At 38.4% G+C, this 18,957-nt stretch overlaps 2 protein-coding genes across 2 annotated transcripts; both read left to right on the top strand.

Annotated features, from left to right (window-relative positions):
- Positions 1–1,956: 1,956 nt before the first annotated feature.
- mapkapk2b (MAPK activated protein kinase 2b) lies at positions 1,957–9,526 on the top strand (the record flags this gene model as incomplete). The annotated part of the gene is given in 8 exon segments (XM_080496912.1): positions 1,957–2,031; positions 5,860–5,966; positions 6,738–6,774; positions 6,778–6,802; positions 7,182–7,261; positions 9,217–9,308; positions 9,436–9,463; positions 9,467–9,526. Coding segments are annotated over 8 exon segments (504 nt in total).
- Positions 9,527–15,214: 5,688 nt separating this feature from the next.
- Positions 15,215–18,881, top strand: fmodb (fibromodulin b; the record flags this gene model as incomplete). The annotated part of the gene is made up of 2 exons (XM_080496136.1): positions 15,215–16,103; positions 17,323–18,881. 2 exons carry the CDS (start codon positions 15,215–15,217, stop codon positions 17,472–17,474), a joined length of 1,041 nt encoding a protein of 346 aa, XP_080352262.1. The 3' UTR covers positions 17,475–18,881.
- Positions 18,882–18,957: the final 76 nt, after the last annotated feature.

Below are 18,957 nucleotides of genomic sequence, written 5' to 3' on the forward strand. Positions count from 1 at the left end.
TCTGAATTCCAAGCATAATTCGAACCAGATATGTTTTTCTTTATTTACTGTAAATGGATTTCCCTTGTTGTTTTACTGCTTCATCAGTCCAAACACATTTATGTGATTAGTCATTTCCAGACATGAGTGCGCATATCACTCACACCTGATTGTGTTTTTCATAAAATTACCTGTATGTTGCCTAGAGAGTAAACATGTTTACATTGTGGCACTCTTTCTTCCAGGCTATTCTACAGTTTAACATCACATTCAGAATTTCACACGCTTTTAATAATGGAACGAACACCTCTCATTCCAACCCATTAAATCATTTTAATAATCTGTGGAGATTTTTTTTTTTTACTGCTTTATGCAGAAACATAAGCTCATTTTCATTTTACAAGATGCTGAAGTCACAACATATTTCATGTTAAAAAAAAATCTCACACGTATGATCTATGCTGTTTGGGTTATGATCAAATATTGACTTGATCAATACTACCATCTAGAAACACATTCACTCTTGTATTTACCACTGCCGTCGTAGTATGCAAAAAAATTAAATCTCATCACACACACAAGTTTTACACACACATACACAAACCAAGACACACACGACTTTTCACACCTTCAGTGCCTTGTAAAAGTATTAACCCCCCCTGGCGTTTTGGGGGGTTTTCTCGCCTCACACCCTGGAATTGAAAAGGTGAGCTTTGGGGGTTTGCATCATTTAATTTACAGAACATGCCTACAACTTTGAAGATGTGATTAAAAAACGTTATATATGTATTTCTTTTTTTTTTGGGGGGGGGGGGGGGGGGTTAAAAAGGTTTTGATAAAAGACACAGTTATTGGGGTGAAAACATGTTTTAATAGGACTAGAATCAAAGAATAAAAGGGGAAAAAAGGTTAAAAAAAAAAAAAACTAGCAAAAGATATTAGAAAATAGAGAAAATGGTTAAATGGCTGAAATGTCCCTCCTTTCTGTGGGCATAAGACTCTATAACTTCTCCCTGTAGTGGTTGCTGTGTCTTGGTTGAATTAATCTTATCTCTGCTTATAATAATTACAGTTAATCCTTGTACATTGTGACTGAAACTTCGTAAATGCAACATAAGATGCAGTTTTCGTACATGTTTCAAAACTGCTGTAGGCTAAATGTGAAACTTCAGAAGCTGTGTTAGCCTAATCTTAAAGGTTAAATGTGCTTTACAGCTCCAGGTAAATTTGATTTGGTGGAAAAATCACAAAAATAGCCCTTTTGGTCATATAGGTTGCAGACCCCTGGCATATCCTGACAGATAATGTGACACTTAGATTACACACAGGTGTACTTCACTTCACTATTTATGTAACTTCAGAAGGTGATTTGTTGCACCAGAGCTTTTTAGAGGCTTCATAACAAATAACTCTCTCTCTCTCTCTCTCTCTCTCTCTCTCTCTATCTATCTATAAGTATATATATAAAAAAATATTAGTGTACACACACACAAAAACACACACACATACATATATATGTAATTTTATTTTTTATTTTTTGCAAGGCACTGTGTGCCTGAGCCATTTTAATGGGTTATTAGCCCCCCCAACTAATAGCCCTTCTCTTGGTCCCCTTCCACTGTAATAATAATCACCCAATAAGATTTATGAGTTAGGGATCTGTGGGTGGCTGCCTCCAATGTCCCGTCCCCTCCTTGCACTCCTCTACTGGAGAGAAAGATGCCACTCAGAGGTTTGTTGTATATTTTTCTAATGAATGAGCTAATAATCCTAGTTAAGTGATTATATCTAATAAGTGATGTTTCCCGCTGTGGACGAGTCAGACAATTAGACTTCCTGGCAGTCCAACAGGCCGTGCAGCTGGAATTGATTCAGACCTGAGCTGCTGCTTGCATGTGTTGAGCCGGGGCTGTCTCCTGCCCCACGACCACACGAGATAGAGTGTGTTAGTGCGGACACTTGCTACACACAGTCGGCATGTCACTCCAGCAGCCTCCCAATGTGAACTCTGCAAATTTCCTGCAGCTGTTCATCAAACCTGTGACCAACACAGTGCTCCGAATCCAACTGAATGTCATAAGTGACAATTACACTGTAATTAATGAGATGATTGGAATGGGAATAAATGGCAAAGTGTTGGAAATTTTCACTGAAGGTAAGCCAGTTGATTACGATTCATAATATAACATAACTACAACCTACTCTTTATGCCAATATAAAATATATCTATCATTATATGGTCTATTTATTTTTCTTACGAAGCAGCATGCCAAATGAACATGTGTAATATTAAGCCGGTTCTTTTCGTAACAGCACACAAGTCTCAGTTTACATTTGTGATTAAACATGCACACGTTTCCATCGATTTTCATCTCACCCTCTCCAGTTACTTGCTATTTTTATTTACATGATCATAAGAAGATGTTCTCAGCACGATCATGAATGTGCTGTAAACAGAACTCGAGCATAACTAACAACCTTCACGTTCTGGTGTGTATGTTTTTTTGGTTTTTTTGTCACATGTTGAGAAGAAATCCCAGACAGTGTGATCAATTGAAAATATTTTCCTATGTTTGGTATCAGAAAGTCTGGTTCTCATACACTATGTCCTCTCTTTGTTCCCTATGATAGCGTGCGTATCCTTCAGAGTCTGAGTTTTGTCCACAGGGGAGGGGATAAATGACCGTGTTGCCCCACAGCATTCCTCAGAGATCAATTAGTCACTCATAAGGTATGTTTGGTGCATTTGCGATGACAGACAGCTTTTAGATTTAGAGTTGAGCATGAACAGAGTTCAGGAAGATGAGGTCATTGTATCACAAGTGAGTTATAGATTTTGTGCTACAGAAACCTGTAATTTTGTGGCCTTCAGTCTCAGTAGACATCTTTGTCAGGGTCTCATTTCTGCTCCAGAGGTTTTTAATTATCTACTGGCCAGGGGCCGTTAGGTTAGCATATTCAGGTGTTTGTTTTGAAAGAGGAGCATTGATGTTTTTTTTGTTTTTGTTTTTTCTGATGAAATGCTGCCAGCCTGTAAGAGAGAGGGGGACAGGCCTGCATCTAAAATAGCCTTGTGTGAAAGGCCAGAGATGTCTAAGTGATTATCAGATCTGGAAGGGTGCAGCTGACACATCAAGCTCTTAAAGGCGATACAAACAAAGTGGAGAAACCTGCATTAAACCAGAGTTTTCCCTGGCAATAGTGATTTTTAGCCTGCATATGGTATTCAGCAAATATATTATCTTTTTTTAGTAGTGCTTTTTTTAAATCATTATCATCATCATCATCAATAATAATAATAATAATAATAATAATAATAATAATAATAATGTGGGTTAATGTGGGTAAAGTATGAGTCGGAGCTGAAGGTAGGAACTCATCTTTTTTCTTGGCAGCCGTTAGGACTCAGGCCTAACAGTCGCCACAATAATAATAATAATAATAATAATAATTCTTATTATTTATTTAAATCTCAATATTTCAGATGCAACCGTAGTTGCGCTAAACAGACTTGGGAACAAGTCAAGAACAAGTACAAAAATATATTTCAAAGCGCTGAGTGACAGGGCTTTATTTTATTCTCAAAAGGATAATATCTCTCGCTAAAAACATTTTTTTTCTTAAGCATTGCTCTCATGATCCACGCACCAATCAGAAGCTTCTAAAGATAGTGATTTTCCAAGAGATCTCATTGGTCAGGAGGCGGTGCTTTCATGCTCATTGATTTCTTACTACTTATAATTAATTTGATGTATTATTCGCTTTACATTAAAACAATCTCAAAGTGTTACAAGAAACAGATATAATTTAAAAGGTAAGTAAAAAGCTGTTTAAAAATGTTTGGAGGTTTTTAGCTTCAAAAGCAACACTATAGGAGGCAATTAGGAAAAGTTAGTTTTTTCAAAGGAAGGTTGTTAATTTTGTTTAAAAACATCCGTAGCCTGTCGGGCCCTCAGATGGTCAGGGAGGGCATTCCAGAGCAGAACATAACCTGCTCGGGAGCTTGTTAGCGGTTTATCATAAGTTAAAGTGGAGATTTACCACCGTAGGTAGTAAACACAGAACCTTTGATCTCTGAAGTTATTTCAACAAGAGAATATTCAGCTTCATAGTACAGGCCCACGGGGACAGGTGGCTTGTATAATGCTACTTCTGGACACAAGAGGCTTGTTGGATTATTTTAACTTGAATTCTTCTAGGCAGTCTTCCATTTTAGGTTTGCTGTTAAGAGACAAAAGCTTTTCATTCGACCATGTGTTTCCCCCCATGTTGGTTTTACTGATCCTCAAGAACAATAGGTGTCACAGGTGATGGCAGTGTCAGTCTCTCACTGTCTCGGTTATCTGTGGCAAAACATGCTTATTTACAGCGGTCGCAAATGTTACCAAATAATAGCTGAATGAGTTTAAAAAGAACTTGCACAGAGCTGGAACAAGAATTTCAAATAATAGTTTTGTGTTATAACCAGATGTGCAAAAGTGTCTTTTTCTTTGAAGTGACAGAAAATAAAAAAAGACACATGTCTCTCTTTTGCCCAACCAACAATCAAAACCATCTCACACACACACACACACACACACACACACACACACACACACACACACACACACACACACACACACACACACACACACACACACTCACACACACACACACACATACACAAAGAAGTCCACCAACAGATGCTTTGCTTATCAAACTTAACTTTAGACATTGTGAGTAGCAGGTGAGTATGGTATGACAAAAATAAAAACATTTTAAATATCAGAAGAGTTAAAGTGTTAAATGCCATCCTCTACTAACCTCCATCTTTAATCTGCACCAGGTGGTCGGCGTTGTGGAGGTCCAATGGTGGCTCTTAGTAGCAGGTGCGGCGCTCGTGGCTGGAGAGGGAGCGACTCGTACCTGCAGCTGATGCTCCTGATTCCTCACTGTGGTGATGGAGATCTCCTGCCATTCTGTGATACCCTGAAAAAAAAAAATCAAGAGCTAGTTCAGCATAACGAGAAAGAGAGAGAATGGAAAAAGAAATAAATAACACACATATATCAGATGAAAGGAGGAAGGAATTGACAATAAAACTTGGCTTCCAAAAAAGACACCAAAGATGAACTTGTCCTGGGAAGAAATCTACAAAATAGTTGAGCATAATTGTGTTTAAAAGCAATTACAGCAGCTGCTTCCTTCGCTTGGAGATAATAATCAGAACATTGAGACATTTATTAAAGTGAAATGAGCTGACTCGAGGCTGAAAGACACATAATGGCTGATGGAGTTGCAATAAGACTGACCTGAGGCGGATCATAGACCGCTGGATTAATTCTTGGTAAGATCGTTGTGTCACAAATTATTAATAGAGAACGAAAAAGCTGACTCTGCAACAAGTCAAAGTTAAAAATGTCGAGCTAGGTAAAGTTCTGAAACAAGGCGAAGGCACCCTCAGGAGACTCCAAAAGAAACAATCAAAACCATAGGCAGAATTCAAAAAACACGAGTGGATCCGTACATGGAAAATACAGAAGAAGACGTGGGTTGAAACGACACAACCCAATAACAATCTGGCACTGAGATGCTGAAGGAAAAAGGTTTAACTACACTGAGGAGGGGAAGACACAGGGGAAGCACAATAACAGAATCAGATCCACAGAGGAAGGACAGACGGGAAGGACAAGTGTCTAAAATGAGGCAGTTGAGTATGAAAATACAACAGGAAAGGATGAAACAGGCAAAACTCACAGTGTTGACAAAGACACTGAAGGAGACCTGGCAAATCCTAATGTCAAGCAATGACAAAGCGCAAAACATTTCCCAACAGTTACATTTTGTGTTGTTTTTTGTCTGTTTCAGGTACTTCAGGACTGCTCAGAGGTCTGACGGGAGGTGGAGCTCCACTGCAGGGTGTCAACTTGCCCCCACATTGTACCCATCATAGATGTTTACGAGAACCTGCACCGCGACAACGATTTCCTCCTCATTGTCATGGAGTGGTGTGTTCCTGCACAAACACTTTGTAATGAGCCAGTAATGGATGTGTGGCCTCTCAAAAACAATAACAGCTGTTGGCAAAGTCAGATTTCCTTGGCTGCATGTTGTTCAGCTCCGACTGGGTCCTGGGAGTTGTGGCTCTTATCAGGGGATCAGTGTGCTGGTGGGGCCCATTTCTTCTAATGGCCTCCAAATGAAGTGAAAGCTGTTTCCAAATCACATGGGGGCATAACCTTTTTGTTTATTGACACGTGACAAAAATATGGCTGAAACATGGTCGAAGGTGAAAAATCCTGACCACAAAGAATAAAAGCAATATGTGAGTGTGGGATATTTTACAGATGTAGCTGATTCAGCTTATGGTGGAATCCGTGATGGCGCAGCTCCATCAAGCATATCAGTGACTTTGTGGAAATAAAAGTCAGTCATCATTAATACACCTATGCTTTTCACTCCTTTTTCTGGTTTTACTTGATAAAATGATTGTCTCTTTTCCTTCATCAGGAAATGTATTTCTTCAGCTTGCCAGATCAAGCATAGCTATCAAATGCCATTTAATAAATCTTATCGCAAGTGTAAAAAGTTGTGAAAGTTGTTATGAAAGCAGAGCTCTCAATCAACCTCTTCCTTCTTGAATGTTTTATTGGGACATTAAAAAAAAGAAACGGCAACATCATGTTTCTGACATCATAGTTCTTTCTCACATTAAAAACCCCCCAAAAATACAAGAAACATTGTTGTCCATAAAATCCTTCCTGTCCCTTTATTTTCAGGATAGACGGAGGGGAATTATTCAGTTATATTCAAGACTGAGGGAACCATGCATTCACAGAAAGAGGCAAGCACATTATTATCATGGAGACAATTCAAAAACTAGAATTCCATGAGTTTTTATCACTGCTGGACTTAGTGACATCTGTGGTCACTGGCGGAAATCATACCTCCGGTTTATACGTGGCAGAAATTATTTCTTATTATTTCATTTTGTAGTGCTGCCAATGAAGAAAGTCAGTCAACAGTCACTCTTTTATCATCATACATCTTTCTTTTTTTTTTTAATCATGTACGTTATCTGCAAACGTTTGTTTGCAATGAAGTGTTACCCTGCCAGTTTTCTTGAAGCTCTTCATCTACAGCCCCTTCTTCTATCCTGCACCATATTATCAAAATTAGTTGTGCATTCATTCTTCATGTGTCTGCTCCTGGTTGTCACTCAGAGGCTTCAGACATCATGAAGAGCACAGGAGGAGCCAAACATTTCCCGCATTCCATCAGCTTTGCTCACAGAGACATCAAGGTAAGTATCTCACTGTGTATCACTGTGTGAACAGATAGCAGACCAGAATTGAACACACCCCCCAAAAAAATGTCTATAAAACACCGTTAAAAACAGCTGCAGTACAATAAAAATAAAAATAAAACCAAGAAAAAAAAATACAACAAAAGAAAAGCAACACTTATCCCAAGATAGATTCCAAAGACAGAAAATGTGTCACAAAATGGGATGTAACAGCAGACAGTCTGAGCCAGACAAACCGACACAGACAATTTAATTTGTGGGCTACAACTGCAAAGGCGTGACTTCCACTGTTGTTGAATATTGATTTTGGAGCAACCAGAAGGAATTGATCAGTGCACTTGAGTGACTTTGAAGGGAAATGCAACAGGTCAGTGAAATGGTTGGCTATAACCCATTTGATGATTTGTGGGTAACCAACTAAGTCTGAAAACATTCCCAAACCATGAAGGGTGCCAGAGAAAAGGGGCCAGTGCAGGGGAGGAGATGTTTTGGCTGCTTATCCCTGTGGGGGAAAAAAAAAAGGAAAGGATAAAGAGAAATGAATTTCAGTATCTTGGACAAACTGCAAGCATGGGAGAAATGTCTGGCTGAAGTCAAAATAAAGGGCGTTATAGTGGCTATGATATTCCCACTCTCAATACTATAAGAATAATACGTTTCCATAATGGTGAACATGCATTTTTAGTGTCTTTGATTGTTTTATCAAATTCTAATTCTGTGCACATCTGTGAGCCAAGACTTCATGTCACAAGCAGTAAACGTTACTTGCATTTTCCATGCATCTACAAATAATGAATAATGTATGCTTTGTATATGTAGACTGATACAGTTTGACAGGCACTGCTTTCCATTTGGCCAACACTGAAAGTCTATCCATCATCTATCCCCACTTTATCTGTGACACACACACAAACACACACACACGCACACACACACGCACACACGCACGCACACTGAAAGGATAGTTTAGACTCACCCATGGACTCTTGAATTCCACCACATTACACATTACACACTTTCATGCATGTTTCGTCTCATGCTGGAAATTCTTTTTCACATTATAATATATCATGTTTAAAGTCTTTAGAGATCCATAACATATAAATACTTTTTATTACAAGTATGCTTGGTATTCCTTTACATACAGTATAGACTTTACACTGAAACTCTTTTTATAATTACATTTTTTTCACCAGCAAATTAATAAATAGTAATAAATAATGTGTGATTTGATCAAATTGTAATAGTTCTACTATTTGCCTTAGTCTTTAGATCATGACTGATTTTTGCTGTGCCTGTGCCCCACCCCGACACCCACATTCTGAGAGCCACTGAGTTAACCTAATAATCACGTGTTTTGATTGTTGGAGGAAGTTGGATTTCCCAGTGAATAACACACACACACACACACACACACACACACACACACACACACACACACACACACACACACACACACACACACACACACACACACACACACACACACACACACACACACACACACACACACAGAAGTCCACCAACAGATGCTTTGCTTATCAAACTTAACTTTAAACATTGTGAGTAGCATTCCCACTGTTAGCCTGCTTGGCTCCATTTTTCACAGAACAGAACACATCATCTCCTTTATTATTCACTCCCGTCTATTGTGAGTACAGCTGTGGGTATGCTTGATTTTCATGAATGTTTTAAGTCCTCTGAGATGGGATCTCAAGTCGACGTCACCATAAATCTGTTCATACAACTGTTTCAACAGGACAATCTCACATATCATCTTGTGTCTGCAAAATAATAATAAAAATAATAATAATAATAATTTGGTACAAGGCCAAGCAGCTGACATCTTCTTTCAACCAGCAGTTGACATGTTAATGACTACATTTGAAAGATCTCCCAATGTTTCTCAGCTTGAACTATTACTTTATTTATTCTATTGCAGTCTATATTAGTTACCATTTATTATTTTAAATGATGTCTTCACACCATGGCGGTACGATAAATCCTGTAACATGTGGTCTCTTGGTGTCATTGTGTACATATTGTAAGTCCATCCTTCTTTTTTGTTTGCTTTTGGAAGTCTTACTGTGGCTTAGCATTTATGTGCTGTTCAGTACTAATTAATCATCTAATGAAACCAGTCTTGTCATCACATCGCTTTTCTTACGCAGACTTTATGGATATCCTCCTTTTTTCTCCTAACATGGTTTGGCAATATCCCTAGGAATGAAAAGGCAGATCTGTCGAGTTTCCCAAACCTGAGTGGTGTGAACTGTCTGACGAAGGTGAGGAAGATTCTGTCTGGGAGTTGAAAAGTTGTTTTATGCACCCACATGCACACACTTCCTGGACATCTTGAAAGCATTTTGACCTAATTTAAATGAAAGCAGCCTCCTCTGTCTATGTGACCTTTATTGCATCTTTAATTTGCAAAAACTTGATTGTCTGACTGCTTTATAGCTGTGTTCTTGTCTTGAAAAGCAGATTCAAGACAAGACTCTCTGGGAGAGCTATGATTTTATGGCTCACGTTTTTCGTACGCAACATATCATTCGAAGTGAAACCAATTTTTCAAAGTGGAATTTCAACTCTGAACATGCTGAACATCATCAAGTGTGTAAATGATGGCTTCAACAAATAAACACAGCAGTAAATCTGTCTTATTTGGAATTCTACAGAACTTTCTTTGTGCAATATTATTTTATTTAAAGATTTTGTTGGAAACAAATCGTGAATGTAGGAGCAATGATTGATGGACTTTATGTGTGACACCAGCTAATCTGCTGCAGAACAGCTGCAGCTGAATAGCTCTTCTGTAATTTACTGCAACCTGAACCCACCCAGAGAAATCACCAACAGTGATAAACCACCCCAGGATCATTGTAAGAATCTCACAGGTTACCGTTGCACTGCCTGTCTGACTGGACCTGACATGACCCGAGTCTCTTGCAGCCATCAGAGGAGCATGTTAGAAGGTAAAGGTAAGAGGTGAGGCTGTGGCTTCTTTGTTGCTTTGAAACAGAAGTGCAGGCTTTGATTTCAGTCAAATAGTTTTGCTTTGTGCATATTCATCTAAACTTGATTTAATGTAGAAAAATCAACTTCACAAAACAATGAATATTTAAAAATTCATTAAAAAAAAATTATCATTCTATTGAATGTGTGAACTGTGAAGACAGATTTCATCATTTTTGTTTTATGATGAAAGTAATTTTTCTCCCTTTTATGGTTATTTATTTATAGGAGGACAAACGCCCTGCAAATCATGAGTGGACTATGATCAGATCAAAATCAAAGCTATTGAGGAATCAACTAATTCTCTAATTTTGAAGAGAAGATGGAAAGATACAGTAAAAATACAGCTGTACAGCATCCAGACTAGTGAAATATTAATGTAACATTTCATGTTTTAGACACAATTTTATAGATTCTCTTGGACGTAATAGAGAGCTTTCTTGATGATGTGGTTTGTGTAGTCTGTTTTTGTTAAGAGCAGACTACGTTCTGTCACATAGGTTGAGGCAACCGGTCAGACAGGATGGATGGATGAATGGATGGATGGATGACAACCATAGGAGAAGATTTAATTTTAAGCACAAAGTTGCACAGATTCATTTGAAACTAATATGCATTTCAGTTGTTGGTGTAAAAATATGGAATTCCCAATGAAAGGATTTTAAAGGTTGTACAGACACTCATCGATATGAAAGAATGTACAGATGCAGAAAACATTGTCATGGACTTGAAATTTAAACTGATTGATTGTTTTTGAGCTTGTAAATTGGTACTGCATGGTATTTTGTTTGTTTACTTTTTTGTTTCTTTAATCCTCCTGTTGATGGTGTAGGCCCTGAAAAATCAATTGTAGGTGATATCAGACCATGTTTTTTTGTTTTTTTCCAAGTTGGGCAGAAAAATTTAAGAAATATTTTCTTCTCTCTGCTCCTTTCCAATCATGGAGGTGTTGATTTGAAAATATATATTTCATATTAGTACAGATTCTGCTTCCACTTTCATGAAAGGAATGACAAAAAAGTAAAGAAAATTAAACTTCTGAATTGAAGTAAAGCGCTTTTCCCCCTCTAAATGTTATTAATAAATAATGCTTTTCTTCAGGCATCACACCCCAAAACACATACACAGACAGGCAACAAAGTCTTGGCATTGAATTTTTATTGATGTAACTTTATCACTCTTAAATTGATGAGGTCATACTTTAATGTCAGCATCTTACATTTTTGTAAAAGCCCAAGAGAAGAGTTTGGTTTTAAGACTGTCTTTAAACAGAAAAGGATGCATGTCTGATGTGCAGTGGAAAATTGTTCTAGTCTCAGAGCTGCAACTGATGAAGCTCCATCCTCTCAGAGCTTCAGCAAGGTTTTAGGCTCCAGATCAGAGCAGCTGAGCAGCTGACCTGGGGGAACGGTCAGGGGGACAACAGGCCGTGGGATATCTCTCTTGTCTGCATCCTTGAATGTGGAGGTCAGTCTGGATGGCTCGCTCCATAACCTGGTCCAGTGTGGAGAGAGCCTGTGTGAGAGACCAGCTTGCCATTGATATACTCTGACAGGCCATGACAAAGGTATCAACCAGGGCTGCAGCAGAATTCCAGCTGCTCTGGACAGCCCTGGTGCAGAAGTTGATGGAGTAGTTGACCTCTGTTCTGACCCCTGCCTCGAGGCTAAACGTTGTTGTGCAGTTCTCGAATTGGAAATTGCTGATCCAAAAACTTTGCATTGCTCCTTTGAAAATGACTGGAAGGAGGTGCAGCAGGCCATAGACGGCTCTCCATTTCAGCCGGGACCCAGAGTTGAGCTCCGCCTGTCAAGTGGTTAATGGTAAAGGCTACTTCCGTCTGCTCAGAGGAAAAGGTGTGTGGCTGAAGAGAAAACAATTGAAACTCATGGGCAAACACATGGTCAGGAACAGAATGCTGAGTCATTTACCAGGACACAGGTGAGAAGGAAGGGGCCAAATTGAGTCGAAAACCTGGAAGTTTGTTATGTCTTACGGTTGCAATTATTTTAACATGATTATTTTAATACTCTCTTCAACTAATTACTGCAATGTCATTGTTTTTCCTTTTTTTGAATTTGTGTGCTACACTGCAGTTTAAAAGAAACCTAAAGTTAGTCATTGGGTGTCAGACCATAATATATCCATTCATATTTTCATTAAGATTACATCAAAAGAAAAATAAATAAATGAAGGCATTTGAATTTACAATTGAACACTTTTTTAATTAATCTACTGATTTAAATGAAAACATGACATTCGGTCATGGAAAATTTCTCTCGCGAGGGGAACTTATTGTTTTTATTATATTTCCAAGGGAACAAGGTCTTAACTGGAAATCATTAAATAACATTTAGATACACACAACAGAGTTCCTCATCATGTTTCATGACAATCCCCTCAGAAATGTATGAAGACACTGTAGTGGTATGGCGAAAAAGCTCTCCGTCCAAACAGGAAAGGAAATGATGGGATGTAAGATTGAAGTGGATTTTAGATTTAATACATACAACGTATAACAGTTCAGTCGGTTCTTCTCATTCTTTGAAGAAGCTATAGACACAAAAAGTTCAAGTCTGTTTTAAATTTGCTTACATTATTCATTTCAGCACCAGACATCTCGAGACTGTCGAGAGTTTCGGCTTTGACCTATGGAGCGCCTTGTGAGAGCTGACAATGGCTCCAGGCTCAACATTTACAGTCAGTTATCTTATAATTAAATCTCTATGGATTTCTCAGGCTGTAGGTGCTTGAACAAATAAATGCCACCCAGAGATCTAGCTTAAACACGATGTTCAAATTACAAATCTTTTTTTTTTCTTGGCGCCTGTTGGTATTTCTTTTGTTCAAATTGTGCTGTAGGCAAAACAGAACTGTTTCCAATGCATAAATGAACAATATTCAATGCATACAATCAGTTATAGTGACACTTGCATCATTCATAAACATGATTGAACGACAGAGAAGGAGAAGAAAACAATGTTCTCAGATGGAGGTTTTGTTCCAGGAAAGCTCCTAATTGCTCTTCCCAGATGGTTCCTATTTGGAATTGACTTGATTTACATTTGACTGTTGACACCTGATGAAACAAAACATCCAAAAACAAAACGTTTTTTCAGAGTTGTATATTTGTTCTGTACGGAGCCCCTCTGTTGACATTGGTGAAAAAAATATTATTGCTTAATAACGCGTGGCCACGCGTTATTAAGGCGTGGGAACGAGATAAATAAGCCGTGGCCACGCGTTATTAAGGCGTGAGATATATAAGACGTGACCTTTAACTCATCATCATTGTTCCTTTAGCACCAGAGGGGCTCTGTAGCATACTGTTTGCGTGTGAGCCTATGCTATTTGAGCAGCCGGATTAAGTGTCTCTTGCTAAGAATGACTCCTTGCCTAACTGCAAGCGCCTGAAGAATATCATTGTAATTCATTCCCAGATTGAAATAAAACGAAATGTATTCAAACTCGTCCATGTTTGCAAGCAGCTAAAGGAACAATGATGATGAGTTAAAGGTCACGTCTTATATATCTCACGCCTTAATAACACGTGGCCACGACTTATTTATCTCGTTCCCACGCCTTAATAACGCGTGGCCACGCGTTATTAAGCAATAATATTTTTTTCACCAATGTCACCAGAGGGGCTCCGTAGGTCTGAACCTTTGGGAAAAAAAAAAAAAAAGGTCATTCTTGGCCAAAAAATATTGTGTTGTAATAACTGCCGTTAATAGCTGCCAAATCATTTGCACAAAAAGTCTTTTCTGTGTATTTTTGGGTTCCTTAGTTTTAATAATAGAAGTCAAGTTGTAATTGTTGATGTCTTTGATTTGTTAACAGTTTCCAGCTCAAGGCATCTTTCACTTAAAGAAAGCTGGGTTTGATGGGCAAATGTTTTCTTTAAGGCATTACATACATCCAAATGTATTAACACCAATAGAGAAAAGAAATATGAAGGGCTTTTCTGAAGATTTTTTTCGGAATATAAATGTTTTTTCTGTCACCAGGCGCCAGAACACACATATGTTGACTTTTTCCACTGCTTCAACACTGTAATTGACAAAAGTGCTACTTAAAGATGAGGGAAAGCAAGAAAAATGTTAATTGAGGCCAAATTACAGGGTTTGGCAAATGAACACTGTACAGAAATATGTTGTTCATATAGAGTACGATTTAAAATTCTATATAAGCTGCATTGTTTTGCCTCAGACATAACTGCACTAATTACAAGTCTGGTTCTGCAAACTTTCTATACCGGAAAACCTTCACAGTCCATACATCACAACTGTAAACAGCGAGCTAGACTCTCGGTGGCCATGCTAATGATAAGGCATGACACAGTGAAGAAAGCAAGGCTGTAAAAAAGCAGATGTACATACCGGTACACAGATGGGATTGATACCGACATGGCCGGAGGTGAAGCATACGTTCACAGGCAAGAGGAAAAACTATATGTGCCATAATGTGACTGGGTGGCTGGGACTACAGCTGCAGAGAGTGAGAGGGATATTTACCATACACCAACAACACACTGCACACAGACTGAAACAGACACAGAAGCACGAGGAGGAGGAATCTTCTTGGATCATCCAACCGGTGGGTACTCTGCACCTACTATGTACTGCGGGGAGTGAGATTGTGATTCAGCTGTAAATAATTATCAGATCATTCATATATATATATATATATATATATATATATATATATATATATATATATATATATATATATATATATATATATATATATATATATATATATATATATATATATATATATATATGTGTGTGTGTGTGTGTGTGTGTGTGTGTGTGTGTGTGTGTGTGTGTGTGTGTGTGTGTGTGTGTGTGTGTGTGTGTGTGTATTTTGGTTTTTTTTGTAGTTATACTCAATTGTAATGTAATTACACATTTTTCTCATCTTCCATCAGGGATCATGCAGACAGTGGTGCTCCTGCTCATGATGGTAACTGTGGATCTGAGTATCGGTCAGCGTTACAGCCAATTCCAGTGGCTCTCCCGTCTGCGAGGTCGGCGGCAGCACGCCAACCTGCAGGCTGAGAATGTGGATTGCCCCTTAGAGTGTGACTGCCCCTCACGGTACCCTACAGCAATGTACTGTCACAGCCGCAACCTCCAGCATGTTCCCTACGTGCCCTCGCACATCAAGTATGTCTACTTGCAGCGCAACCAGATCAGGGGCATCCAGGACGGGGTGTTTGACAACGCTACCAACTTAGTCTGGCTCGCTTTGTTCCACAACCAGCTCGACTCAGACAAGATCGGCATGAATGTTTTTGGCAAACTCAAGAAACTTGAGCGGCTCTTCTTGGATTACAACGAGCTCACCCACATGCCTCCCAAACTGCCCAAGTCCATCTCGGACCTGCGAATCAGCCACAACAAAATCTCAAAGATTCCCTCTGACTCATTCGAGGGAATGCTCAATCTCACCACCCTTCATCTCCAGGGCAATAACATAGAAGATGTTGGGGGTGTGCTCAAAGGGCTCAAGTCATTGACTCTGCTGGACATGAGGAAAAACAAGCTGAGGAAAATCCCTGACAACCTCCCTGAGAAACTACAGCAGCTCTATCTGGAGTTTAACAGCATTGAGAGCGTGCCAACAGGATTTCTCACCACATATCCCAAACTGCAGTTTGTCCGATTGGCTCATAATAAGCTGACAGACACAGGACTTCCATCCAATGTCTTCAACATCAGCACACTGATTGAGCTTGACCTGTCCTTCAATAAACTGGAGAAGATCCCTGTGGTCAGTAGAAATCTGGAAAATCTTTACATCCATGCCAATAAGATCAAAGGTATGAAGCCTTTTCTGTTACACATAATGTGTCAGTGTTTTTGGCGGTGGTCTTAAAGAATTCCATGTGTTTTAAATGACAGAAAATGATTTTTTACGAAGTAGTTTGTGGGTCTGTGACGATAAAAAACTTGCTGCTGTTGATTGCTGTACAGACAATTGCAGGTTTTTCGTAATTCACACTTGCAAGAATGTGAGTGGTTTAACTGATCTGGACATTTACACCAATCTGTGTTGGGACAACAAAGAAAAACATTTCTCAATAGCAACTTTTTGTGGGGTCTACTGATGATATATTGAAGAGGGAGAATGTTTTCAAAGGGAAGTGCAGTTTCCAATGATTCTTGCCTCTACATACACAACACAACTAATACTAATACTACTAATACCAATGATATGAGTTCAGCGTTTAATACAAATTTTAAACATCTTAAACAAGCACCAAAACAAAAAGTTCAATTGAAGTCTCGGACATTTTTTATATTGTCAGACAATAGAATGAATAAAAATGTGAAAATATACTAATATTGTCTGTTGCTTCCATGCATTCACAATATCTCATCAATACATTTAAATCTTATTATGCTTTTATTTCAAATTCTGAAAACAAATTTCCCCTTATTTTTCAAAGTGGCGTAAACATCCTGAACTGTGTTTGAGGTGAAAGATTCATCCACTAGATGACAGCAAAAGCAGGATTTAACTGTCAATCAGTTTTTGGAGTTATGATCAAAGCCAGGTCAATATAGATATACTGAGGTACCCAATAAGGTTACCAATAAAATAATTTAAAAATACATTATAATATAATATAAATCATATCATATCATATCGTATCGTATCGTATCGTATCGTATCGTATCGTATCGTATCGTATCGTATCGCATCGTATCGTATCGTATCATATCAAATCGTATCGTATCGTATCGTATCGTATCGTATCGTATCGTATCGTATCGTATCGTATCGTAACGTATCGTATCGTATCGTATCGTATCGTATCATATCATATCATATCATATCATATCATATCATATCATACTTCAAGAAGAAAGAAAGAAATCTTTAACTAATAAATTAACATTTAGGTGAGGTGAGTGTGGAATAACAGGAGAAATACTCGCGGCGGCCATTTTTCTTTGGGTTGTCTAGAGTTGATGAAGTGCTTTAGTGAAGAAGAAAACATGACACTTTCTTTCTTCATCCTACTCTTCTTTCAGAGTTCTCCCTGAGCAGTTTCTGCAGCACTATTGACATGGAAAACTTCTCCAGGATGAAAATGCTGCGTTTGGATGCCAATGAAATCAGTGCCAAAGACATTCCTGCCGAGGCTGCCTACTGTTTGCGGCACGTTGCCTTCATTGATGTGTAGAGCTCTTCTCTCGTGCCAATGCTTCTCCATTTATAGCGTACATTTGGTTGTTTGTTGTTGCATATACTTTTTATATGGTCTTCTCAGTCAAAATGTGATGGAGATAGCATTTTCCCTTTCAGAACTCTCTTGAGAGCTGTTGTAATTTGTAATATATAGATGTAATATTCCAGTGATTAAACAGTTCCAGTTTCAGTCAACGGGGAATACCACAGTTGTTTAATCACATAACCAGATGAAAGGCATATGGATGATGAAAAGTGATGACAACAGCCAGATGACTGATATCCTCTCAAAGAGCTAATAACAATCTCAGTCTATGCACTCTGGCAAAATAATACATCTGCCAATAAATGTATCATAGCCAACAAGAACAAAGTCTGGCAAAGTATAATAAAATTGTAATCATTGATTGAGATTCAGTTTGGATCTTTGCCTCCACCATGTGGCACAAGGTGAGAAGGTACAGCAGTCTATAATTTATCCCAATGATTTATCAGAGCTTGATGTCCGGTATACTTAAATTTGTCTGTTTTTTAATTTTTTTAGTGTTTTTACCAACAACATTTTAAGCTCCAAACTTCTAATTGATGATCATGTATTTTTCTCCAAATGAGCGCTTGCATGATTTAATGTTGTGACTCTTTTCTAATTATTGAACTACACTCACTTCCAAAGAATTTCCTTCCTGTGTATTATTTCTGAGCTGATGTGTTTTAGGCATTACATCAAAGAGTAAGTGTTATTCATACATTTACTCACAATTCAACTGACTCAGCTAAAGTAGGAACAGACGTGAATCAGTTTGTTTCATTGTACCCAGAATTTTAGGAATCGTACACGGGTGTGTCACTGTGTTTATTTGACTCAAACTGTTTTGTGTTTTCAAATAATTACTGAATTGAATTAAAAAGAGCTACATCAAAAATTGATATATATTATTTGAAATCTTTAGAAGTCTCCTGTTCCTCTGATGTGAAAGCAGGGAGGTGGGGAGAGAAAAAAAGGGTGGCGGCTGTTTTAATAGTTCTAACTGGACTTTGGTAGTTCCCACGTATTTACTGTTGAGGACAACTTGTCTTTTCATCTTCCGACAGCTGCCTTTAATCTTTTGCAGAAAGGCAATAAATTCAATTATTGGGAAAATAGTTTCCTTGTTTTGTAATGGAGCAATGTCTGGGGATGAAGAATGGATTTTTGCCAGGCCTACGCTGGGATTGTTCACCGATAAGCAGTAGCCTGCGTAATGAAGTGTGTTATATTGTAGATCAAGTTGTATTCCCGGCTGTGCATGGTCCTGCTGTGACAGCGAGGTCATGCTGTCTTTTCCTCTCCACTGCTTGATACAAGGAAGGAAACCTAAGGCCAGCCAGCATGTGCACAATGTTCCAAGTGGGAGTGTTTTTCTTGTTGTTGATGATTTTCCTCTTTGAGACACAAACCAATTTAAGTAATTCATCCTCATAAAACGCGAACTTGGGCC

This window comes from Blennius ocellaris (assembly GCF_963422515.1).
Source record: "Blennius ocellaris genome assembly, chromosome: 5".
NCBI lineage: Eukaryota > Metazoa > Chordata > Actinopteri > Blenniiformes > Blenniidae > Blennius > Blennius ocellaris.